This window comes from Rhinopithecus roxellana, chromosome 1 (genome assembly GCF_007565055.1).
Source record: "Rhinopithecus roxellana isolate Shanxi Qingling chromosome 1, ASM756505v1, whole genome shotgun sequence".
Taxonomy (NCBI): Eukaryota; Metazoa; Chordata; class Mammalia; order Primates; family Cercopithecidae; genus Rhinopithecus; species Rhinopithecus roxellana.
Window position 1 is genome coordinate 18,385,176 of NC_044549.1, and position 22,077 is coordinate 18,407,252.

Here is a 22,077-nt window from a genome sequence, read left to right on the forward strand (position 1 = left end):
GAAAATCCAGTTCTCAGTAGGTCAAGTATAGTAGCTCACACATATAATCAATGCTTTGGTAGGCTGAGGTGGGAAGATCACTTCCCAGGAGTTCCAGACCAGTGCGGGAAACATAGCGAGACCCTGTCTCTAAAAATGTAGAAAAAATTAGCTGGGTGTGGTGGCGCACACCTACTGTCATAGCTACTCAGAAGGCTTGAGCCCAGGAGTTCTAGGTGACAGTGAGCCATGATGTGCCACTGTACTCCAGCCTGGTGACAGAGTGAAGTCCCGTATCTTAAAAAAAAAAAAAAAAAAAAAAAAAAAAAGAGAGAGAGAGAGAGAGAAAAAGAAAATGCAGTTTTCACTCTCAAAGAACCCACTATGTAGGTAAAGAGATAAAATTCTGGTATTTTTAAGTCTATCCCCACCACCAAATAGAATGTAGACTCATTAAGGATAGATTCTGTGCCTTCTACTTTTTTTTTTTAATGGAAACAATACTGTGTGAAAATACAGTTATTGTTTGATACATATATATGCCAAGAAAGCATAGCATGCAGACTGTTTTTCAGGGTTCTTTTGATTATAAATGAAAGAAACCTAACCCAAAGTAACATAAGCAAAAATTAGGAAATTTTTTCATCATGAAACTAAGAAGGTGGTCCAGCATTGCTCAATCCAGAGAGAGGCTCATGCAGAATTTTTAGTGCGTCGCTAGGGGCATTGACTTCATTCTCTCCTACTGCTAAGTTCTTCGCTGTCTGCTTCTTTACACTCCAGGGCTCAGTATTCTGGCTTTGCAACCCCAGCAAAATGAGACCTTCTTTCTGTGAAAATTCATACACCAATCCCAGAGGAGACTCTGGCTGGCTTTGTTAGGACCTTGCCCAACACTAAAACAAAACCATGCCAGGGAAATGGATACTATGATTGCCCCAGCTAGGTTTATATGCCAGTCTGTGCATTCATAGGTAGTCGGAGCACTGTAACTGGCAGTTTCCCCATAATTACCTCGAGTGAGGGAGGAATTCCCCAAAGCAATGCAGTTGTGCTGTCAGAAGGTGCATATTACTTTTTTGATACACATCATTTTCAAGAGCAACTTTATTTACTTCAGTATCAAGTGACAGCAAAATATTAACATTGTGAATCACTGTATTCTAATGAGGCAGCAGATTATATTGAAAAGACCAGTCGGGCTTTAGAACAAGATCTCTCAACCTTAGCACTATTAACATTTGGGGCCAGATAATTCTTTGCAGATAAATATGTTACATGCTTTGCAGCACATTTAGCAGCATACTCAGCCACTAAGAAGCAGGTGCCAGTAAAACCCTCCCAAGCTGTGACAACAAAAAATGTCCCAGATGTTGTCCAGTCATCAACATAAGATGGAGGGAAAAATCACCCCCAGTTAAGAGCCACTGCTTTCTAGCTAGAAAGATCTGGGTTCAAATCCCAGATCCACAATTCACTAGCCATATAATCTTAGGCAAGTTGTTAAAGCTTTCTGAGATACTGGGTATAATGAGTTTCAAAATGCCCAGCTCTGGAATTTGAGAGAATTAGACATAATATGTGTAAAGTATCTGGTACATAGGTGTTTAATCAATGGTAATAATAGCTTACATTTTCTGGACGTACTATGAGCCAAGTATTTTATATTATTAGCTCATTTAATTTTCAAGATTTTTCTCTGATGTAGGTAACCATTATTAATCCCATTTCTAGATAAGATAACTGAGGCTTAGAGAGTACAAGTGGCTTACCCATGGTTACATAGCTGGTTAGTGATAACACAAAAGTTCAGGCCCCCTGCTTACTCCAAAATGCATGCTTTTACCCATTAAGCTCTATTGTGGAAGTCTAATTTTCAAAGGAGTCTTCATATCACAGTTCTACAAAATGAGATCAAAGCACATTTAATGATGCTTGCTACTCTATCACAAGGGTAGTATTTTTATTGTTTCCTATTAGCAAAAGAATGTGGATTGACTACCAGTTGTTTGGAAATATAAATATTTTCCACAGGATTTTTGTCTTGATGTTAAAAATGTATAAAGTGTACCATACTACTATTGTATTTCTTAAAAATATTTAAGGCAGTAGCTTAAAATCAAATTTTAAAGATTGACATATTTAGCCTATTACCAGAAACATTTCACAAGTACCTTGAAAGTGTGTAGTCCCTTGCTGTTTTCTAGCATATGAAGATTTTTTTCTTTTTTATAAGGTATTTCAGGGTAATGTTTTATGTTATTTTCATCCAAGTTCAAAATAATTATTATTTACTACATAATGGAAGTGCACTGTAATGCTGGAGTTACACATGCTCCAAAGATGATACCAAGGGCACTGCGGTTCTTCCCTCCAACACTTACACCACGTAATGTACTTAACAGAAGAAAATGGAAGCAAAACAGGAACAGCAGGCAACATTAAATAACCAAATCCCCACAGAGCTCATATGTAGAGAAAAAAGTAGCGACACTTAAATGAGAGGTGACTTAGCTCAAGCTAATGACCTAAATGTAAGATTGGAGTCTTGGGTTTTGTTTTGTTTTGTTTCTTTCCCCTGACATGATGCTGTTAAAAAATAAAAATCACCTTGAAGCAGTTTGAAGCCCAAATGCCTCCTGGGTATGGTATCATTTAGGCATATGCTAGCTACCAAACTAGTTCAGTTTCCCAAAAAGAGAACTGCTATCAGGGAGCATCTCATTTGAGGTTTACTAGGAAACAGGATGCTTCTCGGTGTTTTTGTTTTCATTTATGTTTCCCTCCTTGCTTTTCAAATGCTTTTAAATAATAACGAGTTTTGCTTTAGATTGCTTTCTGAAACTTACCTGAGGGGGAAGAATATGGAGTTTGTCATTAGAATTTTATTTTTATAGGTGATGTGATTGGAAACAACCTTTTGATCTTAGCTGAATTGATTAGTTTTTTCCAAATTTAAGAAGGAAGAAAATAACCTTTTACTGTACTTCCTGTTTGTCCTCATAATTCTTTAACCTTTCTCAATTATGGGTCAGTACTTCAGGCAAGAATGGTGGATATGTAGAATCCACTTACCTGAAATGCAGCATGATTTTATGACTCGGAGAGTCCAGTCATTTCCAATTTTTGTCTCTGATTAGATTTTCCAAATTCTACTTTATTATGTAATGGTCCTTGTGTAATGATCTGTGTAAGACACTACAGTAAATTGCTAAAAGCCCATTTATATTATTTCAACCTTCCATATTACAGAAAACTTTTTACATTTATTTGAATATGTATTCTACCAAAGGAATTTTCAAAAAGGCCTTCCTTTTCCTAACTTTTCAGTAATTCCTACTGTTGGTAAATAGGCTATCGCAGTATTTTAATTAAATACATACTAATCACATGAGTATGAGGCACATCTGCTATAGAGGCAAGAATAATAGGGAATATTATGAGATGTAATCAATCATAAACAATTCGAATAAGTTTCAAGGAGAAGAAACCAGTAACCAATATGGTACTTCCACAGTATAACTTTCAAGGGAAAATTTTTTTAACTGAATGACCACAAAACTAGAACATGTGTACATGCCAGCAATATTTTCATAAATAATTAATTATACCTTTAATTTCTATTTGGAAGAAATGTGTTTACTAGCTTTAGATCCTATGATTTTTATTCATTTTCATGCTCTTTGGAGCCTTTACAAAGAGGGCATTTTCAAATTCCCTTTTTCTTTGTAGTCATAATCTAGTTTTCCCTAGCTTTTGGAGATTTTTAGTGGAGCCAGGAAATGTATTATTTAGAGTTGTCTACTATTTTTCTAAAATCAAAATGATCCACCAGTGAAGAAATCTCATTTTTTCCCAGAGAGTGCTTGGGAAGTGGCCCTAAGTCTTAAAAACATCAGCTTCTTAAAGAAAAAAATAGTCTCAGAAAAGTAGATTTGGAATGTGTCCTTGTATTTTCAAAAATGTGATTTGTTGTCTAGGAACTGGCATAGTAAGAAACACTGTGGTACCCCAAATCTTCCTAGCTTTACTTTACGAGGATATATGCTGGTTCTGTCTGTATTTTTGTCTCAGCATAGAGGTCCATCTAAGCACTTGGAACTCTGTGAGAAATATTCCTTAGAATGGAGACCAAATCCAGAATTAAATTTACAGAAACTCCAGATCTAGAGATGTTACCAAATTTTCTACAGACTAAATCTTTGGTTTCAATGACCAGAAACATAGATTTTTGAGGTGAAAGGTACTATTGTAAACAGAATCCAGTCCTCTTTTCTTTGTCAATGAAGAGTCAGAGACTTGCCCAAAGGCAGAGCTTGGTTAGTGACAGCTTAGGACTTCAGTGAGGTTTCAGGCAACTCCTTCTCTAATGTTTCCATGACTTACAAACTGAATCAGACTTTAAACTGTTAGGGACGAAGATTTTTTAAATGATAAATCATGTCATCAACAACTTTTTGACCTATGAGAGTCCTACATGTTGTTCCTCATTTCGTCCTCTCATTGAACAATCTGAAAAAAAGAGACCTCCTAAAGGACCAACGCTTTCCATTTTATACACGTCCTTGACATGCTATTGTGACTTCCAAAAAGAAATGATGGAGAATTGTCTTAAATGTAGGATTTTAAGAAAGTTGTTTTTTTTTTTTTTTTTTTTTTTTTTTTTTTTTTTTTTTTTTTTTTTTCAATCTTACAGCTAAGAAGAAAATCTTAAAAAGAAAATCTTAGGCTAAATAACAAATTAGTCTCTGAAAAAAGTGTTTTCTGTGTCTAAATATTTCATCACTGTAACCCCTTTTTTCTATCTTTTTATTAGTATATCTAATTTCATTTGACATTTGATTACTTTTAACTGAGTTATACATTCTGAATGTTGAAAAATATTGAATGAGAAAGTATATTAGTCCATTTTCACACTGCTATGAAGAAATAACCAGAGGCTGGGTAATTTATAAAGGAAAGAGGCTTAATGGACTCACAGTTCCTCATGGCTGGGGAGGCCTCACAATCATGGTAGAAGACAAAAAAGGAGTAAAGGCATGTCTTACATGGTGGCAGGCAAGAGAGTATGTGCAGGGGAACTGCCCTTTATAAAACCATCAGATCTCATGAGACTTATTCACCATCACGAGAACAGCATGGGAAAAACACACCCCCATAATTCAATTACCTGCCACTGGGTTCCTCCCATGACATGTGGGGATTGTTGGAGCTACCATACAAGGTGAGATTTGGGTGGGGACACAGTCAAGCCATATCAGAAAGTATAAAATTACAAGTGTTATTTACTTACAACCACTTTTCTTCTGCCTTTCTTCTTTTCCTTCTCTCTCTCTCTCTTTTTTTTTTTTTTTTTTTTTTTTGGCTCATGTTGACACAATCTTTATATTGCACACCAGGAAAATACATTACCAGTGTTTTCAGTGTTACTGTATTATGAATATAAATTTCCTAATCTGTATAAGTAATCGTTATCACAAAAAGTAAGTATAGACTGTGACTGTCTGCTTTGCAATCCCCCTTCTACCTGAAATTATAGGTTTTCCACAGAGATGTGAAAAATATTTAGAAGGAAGATAAAAATAAAATCATTTCACATTCCATTTTCTAGTGTACATTTCATCCCTTGTTAAATTTTGAGACAGTTTCTTTTTAAAAGACTGTATAAATAACTAAATTCAATGTGCCTCTCTTTTGGCGATACCTAGCAGCCTTATAACGTAAAAATGTGATACCCTGCAGAGTCTAAGCAGTCCTTGCTCAATAGTATTGTTCAGAGATGTCTCAATATCTTCTTATTGACTGTCTAATACTTGTTTTCCTTAATATAAGATGTGCATTGCCTTCTTTGATTCAGAAACCATCAAGAAAATTGGAAAACTCATCAGATTCAGCAAGAGCAGAACAGCCTGCTATGTGCCCCAACTGAGCCTTCTGTTGATTCTAGGTTGTTAAAAATTGTGATGTCAATGACAAGAAACCGGTATGATCTATTTAGAATAAGCAGCCAGGTTTAAGATAATAATTTCTGGCAGAATCTAATTCCTTCTAACTTTTCATAAAAATTATCATTGCAGTCATTTTCATATTTTTTCACATTATTTTAATTTTCTTCTTACATTTTAAAATAAGGGTATAACCTTGTATAACTCTTCTCCCAAAGGATGACAGCCTACAAATATCATAAAACCAAAATGTTACAAAATTCTCTCTAGTTAATTACCACCCTTTCGTATCCTAAAACAACAAACCTCAATTAGTCTTTTAGACAAAGCACCCCATATGCTGCTCCCTGTCAGTCCTTAATTAGGGAATCAGAATATACTTCTAAAGCAAAACTTTCCACAAAGGAAATGTTTATGAAGATAAAGGTTAATATAGGATTTCTCAAGCTTCTCTGAAAATTCAGCTTTCATAAATCACGTATGTCAATTGGCACTCCATTCTTTGACTTAACAAGGCATTGTGCTAGATGCTGGGAACACATGGAACAAAGAAACAGTCACTGCTCTGGAGGAGCTCAGTGCCCCCAAGCTGAGAGGCTACAAATGTTTTGTACTGGCTGGAGCCAAGGGTAAAACGGCACACAGCAAAGGTGAGGACTGAGAGCCAGGCACATGGTGAGCCATTGCAGAAATTCAGATGTGGGAGGAACATGTTCACAGGTCCACTTCAGTAGGATTGTTTCATTGCATCATGGGGGATGATTGGTGGAGGAAAAGGAGAAGCAAGGAGACCAATGGGGAGGCCTTTGCAGTGATCAAAATGGGAAATAAATCATTTGAAGACAGAATGAAAAATGGAACAGATTTAAATTTTATGAAGGCAGGAGAATCAGCATGATGAGTTAATTTTGAGCAACAGGAAAGGCAGAGGCCCAGATGACTCCCTGACCGCTAACTTGAATCACTAGAAGAATGGCAGTACCATTCCTAAAGGACAAAAATCCCAAAGGAAGAGTGAGTTTAGTTTTGCACAAAATAAATCCAAGATACCTTTATGAAGTGATATATCCTATAGGTGATAAATATAGAAATCTGGAGAGAAAGCTGAGCTAGAGCTGCAGACATGGAGGTCATAAGCAGATAGGTGATAGTGAAAGCATGGAGTACATAAGTCACACAAAGACACCTCAAGGTCTAATTCTGGGGGAATGAGTCAGAGATGTGGTGCAAGACTCAGGACAGATTTTCTCTACCACTACTGTGATCGAGAGGCTATCGTGATGATAATATTAATCTATTATTCATGAAATTACTTGCTATGTGATATTGACCCAATCTTTTAATCAGTTTGAGCTTTGGTTTTCTTACCTATAAGATGTGTACAATCATACTCAAATAATAAAGTATTTTGAGACCTAAATTAGGTAAACTGTGTTAAAACACCTAGCTCTGAACTTGACACATAATAAACTCTCAAAGGTATATATGTTGAATCTGAAACCAGAAAGCTCATAGAAAATTGAACTCATCATCACTCCAGTCCCAGAACTGCTTCTTCTCCTCTGTCCTCTCTCTTTACCAGCTGACGAAGCCAAAATTCTAGAAGTTGTCTGTCTCCTCCCTCTACTTGTCACATCTAATCTCAGCCCAGTTCTGTCAAATCAGTTCACTTCTTGAACACCACAGCCGTTGCTTCCACTAAGGCCTGGACCACGGCAAAGCTCCTTCCTGGATCCTTCAACTCCCCAGTGCACTCTCCGCACTGCAGCCACAGTGAGCTTTTCTAAATGGGAAATCTAACAAAATTTACTTTCTAAAATCCTTTTCCCCTTTGCATAAAGTCTAAGTTTATATCATGCCAAATCCTTCGTGATCTCAAGAAACATAATTTTATGTAACCTCCCAACCTCAAAACTCACCATTCCTCTCTTTGAAGACTATTCTAGCCACCTAAATCTACTTGCATTCTAGATCACATCTCCTTTCCTCAACCTGTCCACTTGGCCCTCCACCCTTTCACATACCCCTTAAGGTCCAGTCACCTCCTGCGAGAAGTCTTCCTGAGGCTGGGTTAGGTACCTCTCCCACATGCTCCCAGAACAGCTTGTTCTATGTGGCACTTCTCATATTCATGGTCCCTGGTCACTCTCAATAGATAATACATTTCTTAAAGACAGAGATATACCTGACTGGTTACGTTATCCCTTGAACACAGAATGGTCAATAGTACATATTAAGTGTTTAACATCTATCCGTTTGGATGAATAAATTTAAAAATCTGTTAGAACGATACATCTTTTAAGCAATTTTGTGAATTACTTTAAAAAATATACATTTCTTATCTGACTACCTTAAAAGACAATTTTCAGATGTGTGATCTCGGGCAAGTTAAACCTCTCTTTATGATTATTTGTCTGTAAAATGGAAGTAACAATTATACCTACCTCATAAAGTTATTGTGAGGATTAAAAGAGTTAATACATGAACATCGTTTAGAACTGGCCTTGAAAGTACTCAAGAGATCTCAGTAATTGCTAATAATCTGTTTTTATCATGTCACTATTGCTTTATTGTTACTCTTTTCCTATGAGATGGGTCCCTTTGTGTTTGGCACCTGTCATGAGCCAGGGCTCAAGACAGATTTTGCAAGGTTGTAAGTTAAAGAATTGAGGAAATTTAAAAGCCAGAGGTCAGCAAGAAGAAAAGTCATGAGTCTTCTGATCCTCCCACTGTCCCCACAGAGACGCCGGGACCACATGCTCTACTGGATGCATTGTGGGTAAAATTTCCAGGCAAAGGAACCTACCTGCTCGTCACTCTTACAAGGCATGCATGAGAGCAACTTTGTCAAGAGGCGTAAGCAACCTGCTTAATGCTAAGCATTCTAGATTTGGATGCCAACCGTCTACAGGAGTCATCTGAAGCTAAGGACCTGGGGCCAATGGAAAATAGTAACCCTCTGGATAGGAGGCAGAAGCCACAAGTCTTACAGGAAGCTAGGTTTTGGTCAAGTACCTACCTCTTAGAGAAGAGCAAGCTTCCAGTCTCATCTGGCTTCTTATCCAGGAAACCCAGAGTGAGATTATGAAATCATTTTTGGACAAGGCTGCTTGACACAGCAGTTTTTAAATCAACACTTCCTTCAGAGAGGACTTCAAATGCTGTCATGTTTATACTTTGAATCTGTTTTGAATAGGTTGAGACACTAAGTTTTCCAAGAATCTGCTCCTCTATCAAGACAAATCCAAATATTTCTTCTAATAGCATTTGTTTAGGTCAATAATATTTATTAATGTGTTAGGCAATGTACTAAACGATGAGCACAGAAAATTTAGAGGTATAATTCCTGCTTTCCAGTATATACAGCCTCAGATGACAGGCAGATAAAAAATTACACTACAATGTCATGGATGCAATCGTAGATACATGCACAAGACTCAGAGGCATTAAGAAATGACTCTATTTGTTGGAGATTATATTTTGCAAACTATGAAATAAATAATTTTTGTTTACCTAGAATATTAAACTTAGGATCCAAGTAACAACATTGAAGTCCAAATAGCAGATGCCATGACAAAAGATAGCATGGTAATCACTACTAAAATTGTATTGGGTGATAAGAAATTGGAGAGGAACATGTTATATCATGAGAACTAAAAAGCATTTCTGGGGAGCGGTCAGAGGAAAATGTTGTAAGTTAAAAGGAATTTAGTTCAAATTTCAACCCTGCCACTTACTAGCTATGTGAATTTAGGCAAGTTTCCTTATTCCTCTGAGTCTAAATTGTCTCATTTAAGAAATGGGGATAATAATATCTACCATATGAGCTATTTTAAGCAGTAAATGAATAAAAATATGCAAAGCACATAGCACATGGTAGATAATAAAGGGAGCTATTTTTTTTCTAAGAATATAACCTCACTTGTCACCTATTTTATTCCATGCATTTATAATTAGATAACTGGAAAACTGACTATCAAGCACTCCTAGAGTGGGATTTCAGCACTGTTTTATAACGGAATTCTATCCTATTTTTCTCAGTTACTTCTCTGAGCTATACGCAATAGTTTTGATGCATTGCAAGTGTTTTACACACATCCTGCTTTAATAAAACGTGTAACAAAATCTTAAAATCCAAGCCTAGTTGGTGGTAAAAGTAGTCAGAAAACAGATGAGAAAAATCCTGTTCAATAACAAAATATAAAATGAATAGAAAAATGTAGTATACTGACAGGCTAAAGTGGTCTGGTCAAAAAGACAATGATGGGATTATGAGAAATTCCCTATTACTAAAAAGCTAAAACTTCGCAGTTAAGAGGTTCCTGAAGACATATTGTTCCTTTTTTTACAAACAGCCTGTAACATAAATTAAGAATATGTTAGAGTCATATCCAGTAGTGTAAATTTAAAAAGAAATCAAATTGCAGTTTTATATTTCTGGTTTTTTTGTTTTTTTTGTTTTTGTTTTTTTTTTTTTTTTTTTTTTTTTGAGAGGGACAGAGGAGTTAAATTTTGCCTGTCTTTAAATATTAGTCTGTTTCTCTGTTTTCCAAACTCAACAATGGTGACAATAAACACTTTCTTTTGTCTTTTCCCCAGAGATAAGAATAAATGTTCACATGAATACTTTTGAACATTTCATAAAAACCTAGGTTACATAAAATTCAGGGTCAGTATTATCATATTGCTAGGAAGGTGGAACATACACTAAACAGATGAATTTCCTGCCTTATCTTGTGATTTTCTTAAGTACCAAGAAAAATAGTTACTGTTATCTTGTTACTCGTAACTTTGGTTGCTTATACAGATTCCTTTCCCGAGAGCTGCACTGTTCCATAGAGTAGCCATTAGACACATGTGACTATCTACATTTAAATTTAAATTAAATAAAAGTAACTGAAGTTGAAAATTCAGATTTTTCATTCTAGTAGCTGTATTTCAAGTGGTCATTAACCACATGTGACTGTGTGCTACCATGTTGTAGAGAGGCAACATTTCTGTCATCACAGAAGTTCTGCTGAAGCACACTAGCTCAGAGGACACTCAAGCTCATGCTCCTATTGCCTTATAGCCTTAAGTTAGCCAGTGATAGCATATTAAGGATTAAATGACCTTACGAGTTACAAGAGTATGACTTAATAATCAGATCAGTGTCAGACTAAGGGAAAGCTAAATGTAAGAGAATAGGAATTAAATCAGTGATGAAGAAAGAAGGAATGACAGAAACAGAATACATATTGACATTATTATAAAAGGATAAAAAATGACTCAGGAAATCAGTGCTTCAGCAGACTTTTTCTTAAAATTTTTGCTTAAGACATTTGTTGTATGTAATTAGCACTAAATGCATCAATCACAATGCTGACTTTCTGATGTTCTAATTGGGTTTTGAGATGTTCCAGCTAAGTCACACAAAAAAGTTATTTCTTAAGGTTGTAATGAACTTAACCTCCTCTATACTGGTAGCACATGTTTAAAACATATTTTCCTCTCATAGGGGTGAGCAGATGCTTTGGAGCTACTTGCAATTTTTGTTCACAGCTTTTGTATTTATCCTTATGTAGGTCCTTGTACTCACAAGTAGTTGTCATGCTTACCATTATTTTGGCTTCTTCTGCTTGTATAAAAAGAAATTACAACATAGCATATGTATTACTGCCTAAAAATAAGAGAGTAATCTGTATATGTTTGCATTTAGGTCATTCTGTCCATTGAAGAAGGGTACAGACTTCCAGCTCCCATGGGCTGTCCGGCATCTCTACACCAACTGATGCTCCATTGCTGGCAGAAGGAGAGAAATCACAGACCAAAATTTACTGACATTGTCAGCTTCCTTGACAAACTGATCCGAAATCCCAGTGCCCTTCACACCCTGGTGGAGGACATCCTTGTGTAAGAGGCATAATGTTGAGCTTTTTCCTCTTGACAATTATAGTTTCTTTCAGGGTATAGATAAGAATAACAGGTAAAAAGGAAAAAAAAATGCCTTGATAACTGTCTAGTTGTTGACTTTGTAGAAACCGTATTTCATTTATCAGCAGAAAAAGAGAATTATTAACATTAAAGTAAAAATGGACTCTTTTAAAACAAGATAACAGATTCCCCTTTTGTCTCTCTCTAATCTTTCTGAATTACTTTCTTTATATCTTGTCCTGTTTGGGTCTTTGATATTTACATAGCCTTTTAAAATTGATTGATCCTTCCTTACCTTTAGAAGTAGAGAGAGAGAGAGAGAGAGAGAGAGAGAGAGAGAGAGTGTGTGTGTGTGTGTGTGTGTGTGCAGCCCCTTTAATTTTCTTGCCTGTTCTATGTTCTGTTCCTCAATTTGAAATGGCAAGCCAGACAGGGGCAATCTGTGAATCAGCCCAGAGGAAGGATCTTTCCTGCTAATATGATCACACCTAGTTGTTGTTACTCTCCATTCCAAAAACCAGAAAAGAACAAATAACAAGACAAGAAAACGGAGGCACTCACACACCATGTTGTAAAAGTCAGTAGGCTTGAGAAGATCTACTCACCTCCCTGTGAAGTGCAATTATAAGAAGAAGCGTAGAAGAAAAAGACTATCTTCTATGTCTGAAAATACTACATTTTAAATATCATTAAGTTAAAAACATTTCTTTATTTAGGAAAAATTGGACTTGGAAATCACCAATGCATATCCAAAGCTCACCTTCTTCACTCAGGCGATGGCTGGGGGCTATTCAGACATTCAACTTCAGATCACAGGTTCAAGCCAGTGCAGGTTTTCAGTAACAGTAAGGCCGAGGCTCTTCAAGGACTATTTGAAACAGACCTCAGTTCACAGCAGAGCACTTAAGAGTTCATCTCTAAATCACTAATTGGCAGCCTCAGTAAAGTGAAGCCAAGCATGAAATAGCTAGAGATTAAACTATTACTCTGGCCCATCTTCCGTAAAGAAGTCCAACACAGGAAGCAGTAAAGGAAGGAAAGGCACTTTGGATTTTATCATGAAAGCGATGGACAGCCATGGAAGGATTTTAAGCAAGGGGATAGCATGATTATATTTGCATTTCTGAAAGATCACTCTGGGGTGATTTACACTGTGAGTGCAAAACAAGGAACAAAACTGGAAACAGAGACAGTTTCAACATTTTCAGTAAATCTAGAAAAGATCAGGACTTGACTTCTGAAATGGGAATGAGCTGGGGGGTCAGGAGATAAGAGAATTTTATTATTATTATTATTTTCTAATAATAAGTAATAATAACATTTATTATTAGGAAAACCAATGCATCTTAGTCACTGATGGAATATGGAAGGATGGAGGAGAAAAAGAATCAAAGATGTTTGTCAAGTTTCTTTCTTATACAAGCTGGCTGATGGTATTACCACAGAGAGAGGGAGAGGGACAAGGTTTTGGAATAGAAATGAGACCATTTGGAGCATGCTGAGTTGCAGAAGCCTGTGGGACATCTGGACAGTTATATTTATAGGTTGAACCTCAGGTAAAAAGATCTGGGCTAGAGATGTAGATTTGAAGATCATCAGCATATAGATTGTAGCTGAAACTTTAACTGTACTTAAGATGGCCCACAGAGAATATAAAGAATGCAAATAAGTAGTGGAAAGGATGAAACCCTCTAATTTAAGATACGAACTGAACAAAAAGTACCCAAAGGAAACTGAAAAAGAGAAGCCAGACAAGTAATCAGGAAAACAGGGAAGAGCAGTATCGTAGAAGCCAAAAGAGGAGAGCGTTTCAGGGAGTATAATGTCTAAGGCCTCACAAAATTGCAGTAAAATAAAACATGAAATGTCTCCACTGGATTCAGCAATAAGACATTCAGGTGTGCATGCACAACCTTTGGTACAGCATTTTCAATAAAGTTGTGTCAGACAGATTACAATAGAGGAAGAGTGAATATGAGCTCAGAGAAAGGAGCAATACATAGTAACAATTTTTTTTCAAGAAACCTGTCTCTGATGAGAAAGAAAAGTAGTTAGAGGAAATGTTTCTTGGTTTTTGTTTTTATATGAGTTATTGAGGTGACTTGGCATGCTATAGTATTGAGCAGAAGGAGCTAGTAGTGAGTCTGCATTAATGGAAGAGGATACTGGCATCTGTAAACTGAAATCCTTTAATCTGGGCCCCTCGTTGTGGTATAGAGTTAACAGAATCCACAATCAGTGCCCATCAACAAAGCTGTCTGACTATGCTATAGCTATAGAAGCAGGCATGTAAAAACCTTTTTGAAGAAAAGCAGGTAAAACAATTTCCTCTCTGCTTTTTCAAGATTATGAATGATCATGATATTTGGAAAATATTGAGGAAGAATCTAAGATGAGAAAGTGTCAAAAAGTAACAGGGATCCAGAGGTCAAGTCAAGATGAGAGGGTGTATCTGAGGGCCAGAGGTCTGTGATTTAGTGGGCTGTTCAGCAGTCTAGTGGAAGAGCCCCATGAGTGGCAAGCTCTGCGATAGCACTGCCGCACGCAGGCCAAAAGTTGGGTGCTTTATACAAACTTGGCACCTTGATTCAATTCTAAAGTCTGATCTCTGGGAAACCAAATGGAAGTTTTTGTGACTGTTTTGCTATCCTTGTTTCTGACAAAGACATATGTGCTACTGTTTTTGCCATTAATATAATATACTTTTGTTTGAGAAACAAAAAGAATCAGTGTTCTAAGGTTCACACGCCTGAACCTTTATCAGCATTCTCATTTTCACAGCAGCCTGGATGGGTTCTCCTGTTCCACTCTCTTACCTCCAATACCACCCACCCACTCTGTTCATTATTCCAGAGAGCTGAGACTGTTTAGGGAGAAGAGACGTGGTAGATTAAAGGATAGCCATATTAGCTAAAGAATGCCAGGTTTGTTTTATGCTCATAAAACTGTGACGCTGCTTCTCTGTCTCCCAAATCGCAGAGCCCAGTTGTCTGCCCCAGAGTGATGTTGGATTAAGGAAACATAACAGATGTAGAATTTCCATCTTTTCTCCTATATCTCTCAAACCTGAAAAGGAGTCCAGGTGTATAATCCACAGCAACGCTTATCAAATTCTCCTGCACTCTCCTTTTCTGTAGCATCCCCAACCCCCGGATTTCTCTCATACTTATATGCTGATATTACTCTCTCATCTGCTAGGTCTCCATGGTTTTTATTCCATTCTAATTGCTTTTTTCTCAAGACTCACCTGAGAAGTTGTTATCCTTCCTGTTGACAGAGTAGTAAGAGGGGAAGAAATTAAAGTGACAGAGGGGATGAGGAAGGCCATGAAATCCATTTAATAATTTTATACTAACATATTGAAAATTTAATAATTTTATACTAACATATTGGAAATTTCATAAATCTGTATCTGCAATCGTTCCTCTCAAAAGTCAGAGTACCTAAATTGAAAAAATGTTGGTCAGAGAAGGCTTTCATTATTTGGTGCAGCAGTTACCTTTTCCTTTCTGCTGATATTCTTGTGCCTGACACACTCCCATGGGAATATTCAGAGCTCTATGCAGTTCCCAACATACTTGCTTTCTCTCCTACTCAAGAAAGTATATAGATATACCATATAAGTGAATGTGGCAATATTATAAGCATAACCCTAAATCCAACTAACAGTAAAAAACTAGTTTGCAGGACCACTGTATTAATATAGGCAGTTATCCTTTCATAAATGTGAATTTCAAACTACCCTCACATTCATTCACTTTATAATAATGCCTTATAACTGCCTTTCAAATAATTATTTGTAGCTGTCATGTCATGCACAGCCCTTGGGAGAAACGACCCAGCTTAATGCCAAGGTTGTGTGTAGAACAGCATCTGGAGCAGTGCCTGGCCATGCACTTTAAAACACCTTTTTCTCCCTCTCCACTAATCCTCAGGACCAACCTTGTAGCTGCTCCCAACCCCAAGTATTTTCCCATAGAGTCCAAGATTAGGTCTGGGGTCCTACAGTTTAATAGCACAAAGTGGCTTGATAATTACATAGTGACCCTTCACCCAGTCCTACCTCCCCAACCCTCACCCACATTGTCTTACACATTTGTTCTGCATTGTCTTTAACCCTCGCCCCTGATTACTGCACACACTGAAGTCTACTGAGTGCACCAGGCTGTAGTCAGCTGGTCAATATCCTTTAGGACAGAGTTTCAATGTAATGGGAAAATAATGCTTTCTTCTAATTCCTGCTCCAGGTCCCCAGCGTGTCACTGACAAAGAATTTTACACATTAGGGGCTTCTGGACTATCAGCTCAAATGTGGTATCAGGGATGGGCATTAGTTGTCCAGATGGACAATGCCAGTCTATGATAGTCGGCTACCTCAGAAATAATGCTTTGCCCAGGCCAAGACACCATATGTACTGTATATTGTTACTACCCACTGGGCCATAATTAAGGATCTTATAAGACTTTAGCTATTAGCAACTGCAACTACCAGCTTCTGTAGTACATATTAGTCTATCTTGTAACTCTAAAGCACTTGGTTTCCAGCAATATGTGAATCATGAAGGTAGGGAAAAGCCCATACCAATACCATTATTTAGAACCACTTCTTTAAAAAACTGTGAATAATGCTGTAAGACTGAATAGTACTATCTCTCTCCACTTAGCAAATTATGCACCAATAATGCTGTCTTATAAATACAATAACTTCCAACATTTTGATGTTAAATTTTCTACCCATTTTGAGAAGATTTTGTTCAATGCCACCTAGGCAATACATAATCAGCACTTGCTAAATTGTTTATCGCTATACACCAAGTCATAGACAACTTGTTTTGATTCTTGTTGCTGGCACTTTTAAATATGCTTTTCATGACAGATAAATAACTGGCTGGCCAAAACCAATGTTGAAATTGAATAATAAGCAAAGTTTTGTGGAAGGAAGACAGAATATGAAAGATGTATCAGGAGATTTGAAACTTCCACCTGCCCATTAGAAAAATCTAAATTCAGCCAGGCTCAGTGGCTCACATCTGTAATCCTGACCCTTTGAGAGGCCAAGGTGGCAGGATCACTTGAAGCCAGGAGTTCACCAGCATGAGCAACAAAATGAGACCCCATCTCTACAAAAAATTAAAAACTAAAATTAGCCAGGCATGGTGGCACATGCCTGTGGTACCAGCTACTCGAGAGACAAAGGTGGGAGGATCGCTTGAGCCCAGGACTTCAAGTCTGCTGTGCGCTATGATCGTGCCACTACACTCCAGCCTGGGCAACAGAGTGAGACCCCATATCTAAAAAACGAGAAAAGAAAAATAGAAAATTCCTATAAACTGCTGGCGCAAGATCTTTATAATATAATGTCGATACCCATATTAATACTGATACAAACCCTTAATATATATTATCAACAATAACTATGACTGCCTTTTGTTGAGAGCCTACTATGTGTCAGTTGTGGTACTAGGGGCTTTTATTGGTTATATCACTTAATCCTCACTGATATTATTCCCATCTCTCAGACACGGAAATGGAGACTTAAAGAGGCTAACTTTCCCAAAAGTACACAGCAATAATGAGTAGATCAGGAATTTGAAGGCCACTGACTCCAAAGTCCTTGTTCTTTCCAGTATACAACATAGAATCACACACAAGGGCAAGATGTTTGCTAATACAACCCTGCTTCAAAAATATGATTATAAGAAAAAGGGGGTACATTTTCACATGTCCAGATAGATTTTATCTGGACTAGTCAAAATTCATAGATGGAGTCTATTAAAATTCAAAAAACAGTTTTTAGTGGAGAGCAGCCTGTTATTTTATGTCCCAGTAGGCAAATAATAGAATGTAGAGAATATGACCTTAGTCATGGGAATAAATAGAAAATATATAGTCCATATATCCCTGAAACACCCTCCTACAATGCCCAGCCACTTGAAGAACATTACTTGAAAAAGGAAAGTAGTAATAGCAACAATATAGAGAAATGAGGAAAATATGGCAGTAACATCACATAGTTCCAGAATTACGTCCTCAGACATTTCTGTAGATTGAATTTTTCTGGTGCTGGCAAATATGTTTTACTTCTTTTTCTCACGATGGCAGACATTACTAATCATCACAACACTCTCCTGCTGAGCCCAGACGCTGCCTTAGTATCCTTCTCATGACCGCATTTTGACAACCACTGCCAATGAATTGCAGTTGGCATGTGACATGAAACCTATTTTCTGATCCTGGATTATTTCCTCACAAAAGCAGGCTTTTCTTGGGGTTCAGGGGTCTATTACTCTGGCCGTAGGAACCATGTGCTGGGTACTCTACTGGGAATTATGGGGAATTTTTGTAAGTATTATCCCTGCTCTGCATCTGTTTCTCTTAATGTTCAAACATATCTACAACTTTAAATTTTACTTTGAAATTTTAATTTTCATTCCTTCATATTTTTCACTAGTTATCAGCCTTATTTCTGTTTTAAACAGTCTAACTCCACAGTGTTAAGGACATTAATTATTTTTTGTCAGTCTTTTATTTTCAGTAAGTCTTCAATTGTTTGTTATTTATATGATTATGTAAACATAATAAGGCTGATAACTAGTGAAAAATATGAAGGAATGAAAATGTTACCCACAAGCACAAAGTATCTATATCTACATCTATATATTTCTATGCATTTGAGGTTTTATAGCCCTTTGAGTAAAATTACACTTTAAAAATGTTTTAAATATCAAAATTCTTTCATTAATTTAATGTGTTCAAATTGAATGTTAGCCTTAATTGTAGAGAGGACTTTTTAAAAATATATGATTAAGTAAATGCTTCTTCAAAGGGTATGTAGATAGTGTATGTATGACAAAATTATTTCATGCATTAAATGGATAGTGTGAAGTGTAGTCCCTGAGTCACAAGATGAGGAACTCATGTAAAAGCAGCCATATTGCATTAAGTCAATGTGCTGTTGTGGCTCTAGGTCTGGTTATAATTGTAGGTGAACCCTTAACCTTATGCTACCCAACTCCACCTATCACTGCCTCTTTCTCCACTCTGAAACCTATAAAGACAGAATAAACAAACATTTTCACAATAGAAGGAATAGTTTAAATAAACAGCATATTATTTAATAAGTTGACAACTATATCAACAGGTACTTATTCTTCTAGGTTCTTTATTTATTGGAATGAAATGAAAATATTCATCATGAATCAGCCATCGTGTTATGGACCAAACTTTTCTGTAGAGAATTTAATATTTGAGTCTGAGTCATCATGTATTTAATGAATTCCTAGAATGTTTTCAGCGTTATGTGAGTGCCTACATAAAATAGAAAGATGTGTTCCTGCCATCAGGGGGTTTTCACTTATTCTTTAAAAAATTCTTCTGTCTTATGAATTTTTCCCAAAGAAGTTATTCAATTGAAACAAAAGGAAACATGCTCTTAAACTACATACTCACGTCTACTAAAAGACTGTTGTTAGCAACCTAAGAGTCTAACTTTAGAAAATTACAAATTATTAAGCATCCACATATAGAATATTATGTACCCATTTGAATATGAAGACTGTTGAAACATGGGACACATTCGTGAATATATGAAATGAAGGCAATATAAAATAAAATGGACCCTATCTGCACATTTCTGCTAATCATATATACACGTACGAGCTAGGAAACAAGAAGTGTTAGAGTGTAAGAGAAGAAAAACCTTTAAGCATGTGAGGGTGTCTGTCATATTAAAACAGAATCTTAGCTTGCAATAGTGTTTCTCAAAATAGAACCTTTCTTAAATCATTTTAGTATGTCCATTACTGTTATATATTTATATGATGAATATGAAACATGGAAAACTTTGAGGATAAAACACTTCTTGCCTTTTAATGGTAGTATTGATATACATTGATGACACATCTAAGGAACTTCTAAGTTAAAATGCTAGCACTATTGTGAACTCAAAGGACTCATTAGAGTAAAATCTTTTGGACTCTTACCAGAGCTATTCATTTTCTAACATATTTTATTGTATTGAAATTTTATATTTATTACTAAACTGTAACATTACCTGTAACACCTATGCTCCAGCCCTATTATCTAAATTGACCATCATTATACCTGAAATTTCCTAATTCTAGGCCTATTCTCATTTTTCTGAGGAAAAAGTTGATCCTTGACCTTCTATTCTACAATAAGTTTTTTTTTTTAAATGTGAGCTGCAGGTTTTGCTGTAAAGATACTTCTCAGGTGGGCAGTACTCACTAATCACCAAATAGCACAAATTTCTACATGCTCAGCAAATAGCACACTAAATGTATCCTTGTACATGTTTGATAAGAAAGGGCATTATTGTTTATTAGGTAATATTCCAGAGAATTCATGTGAGGATAATGGTACCAAGCCCTCGAAGCCAGAAAATAGCAACATTTTTCAACTTCCTTAGAAGATAAGGTGAAAGAAAAGTTATTGCACAGTGACTGTGAACAATGAGGGAACCCTGACCTTACTAAATCAACTGCCAAGGCAGTCGTATAAAGGCCAAAGAGTAACTAGGTCACTGAAGATGTGTGGAGAGAAAGGGAATTATGGTATTGAAGCATTCTGGAAGCAAACAGTAGATGCTTTTCAACAAGGGAAATAGGCTATTTAAGTCATTTAATATACAGAATGTCCTTCCATGACCTTTTATACTAAGGACATAAAATTAGCAAGTTACATTTCCACTCACCAAATATATGAAATCATGAAATTTCAAGAGTTATTCCAGTGTTATCTCGGGAGAGAGAAGTAGAAGTCATCTGACTATGTCGGTGCATCGAGAATGACATAGGAGTATGAAGGGAAAGTCACTTTAATACATTCTTTTAATTTTGTTCAGTTTTAACAAACTACTTTGACAAGTATTTCAAAGATATGAGAGTCACGTTATTTTGAAATAGGACATTCAATTTTCTAACATGTGATTTTATTTATGTTAACAAGCAACAAGGATATCCTGGTCATTTTGATATTTAACCTCTTGGCCAGTGAAGTACGGTATATCCCCTGAAGCTGGTCAAATAATTTAGAAAAATAATATAGAAACTATTCTGAATTCTCTTACATATTTACAATGCACATTAGAGCAGTGAAGACTCTGAGAAACACTACAACTTAAAAATCTGCTTCACTCTGTTTGCCACGGAGACCTTTATTATTTTGTGTTTTACGTATGAATTTTTATTTGACGATATTCATTAACATAAACACCTCTAGAAAACTTTAAATAAATATAGCAACAATTCAAGTATTTGCTGGTAGATGCTATGATAGCTTTCCAATCTTTCGACATGACTGACCTTTGTTTTAGGTCAAATCATGAATCATTTTGTTGTTAATTAAAATGAAACAGTCCACAATCAAAATAACATTGCAATCTGTAGTACAGGAGAAAAGAATGCAGCTTAACAGCCTCCAAATAGAAAATGTAATGGAACTGAGTAGTGTTAAAAAGGACAGAAGTCACTGTTAAGGATAACCAGACCCAATACAGAGTACAGTGTAATCAATCACAAGGTATATGCATTTAATTTATGTTAATTCCAATCATACATAAAGAGTACAACCCCACCCTGTCATCTCTGTTCACCCCACCTCCACCTTCAGCTAGACCTCAGTTTAGAAAAAGGTAGGTCAATGTAGTAATAAAAAGGAAAACCAAATAAATGAATTGTAGGCCTTTAATAGGGACTTTATGCTGAATTCCAAGGGCACCTTTCAGAATCTTCAGGAGTTGTACCATATACAACTTGTGCTCCTAAAAGACTTGGGTCCTAGTGACTTTAGGCTGATTTAAAGGATTTTTAAGGGTAATTTTAATGGTTAGGGAATTACAGTTTTTACCTTAGGTATTAACCTTAGGACCTAATTCCCATATTATTAGTAGAACAACACCAGGGTTATATAGCATGTATATGCCCTTCTGCTTCACAGTAGGGGAATTCTTACTTCACATGGTTTAATCATGTGTGCTTGTAGCTTATCAATTGCTAGTTAAAGCTGAAGTAGTTCAAATGTGAATGGTAAAAATATTTTGATAAAATAGTCCAAATATGAACTTTAAAATCGATGCTTCTACTTGTCTCTGTACATTCTTTCATTCTTTAACTTTATAAAACTTTAAAAACAAAGTAAATGAAAGGTGGACTAATTTCAATATTCCAATAAAAATAACTCAGTGATTCACTTCTAATAAGGAAGTTTTTCATTACTTAGA

At 36.2% G+C, this 22,077-nt stretch overlaps 1 protein-coding gene across 1 annotated transcript in view; it reads left to right on the forward strand.

The window, feature by feature from the left end:
* The window catches only part of EPHA6 (EPH receptor A6), a 955,335-nt gene that overhangs the window by 930,778 nt on the left and 2,480 nt on the right, over positions 1–22,077 (forward strand). The window contains exon 16 of the mRNA XM_030938295.1: positions 11,623–11,816. Within this exon, the coding sequence (XP_030794155.1) occupies positions 11,623–11,816 (194 nt within the window). The remainder of the gene's footprint in view (positions 1–11,622; positions 11,817–22,077) is intronic.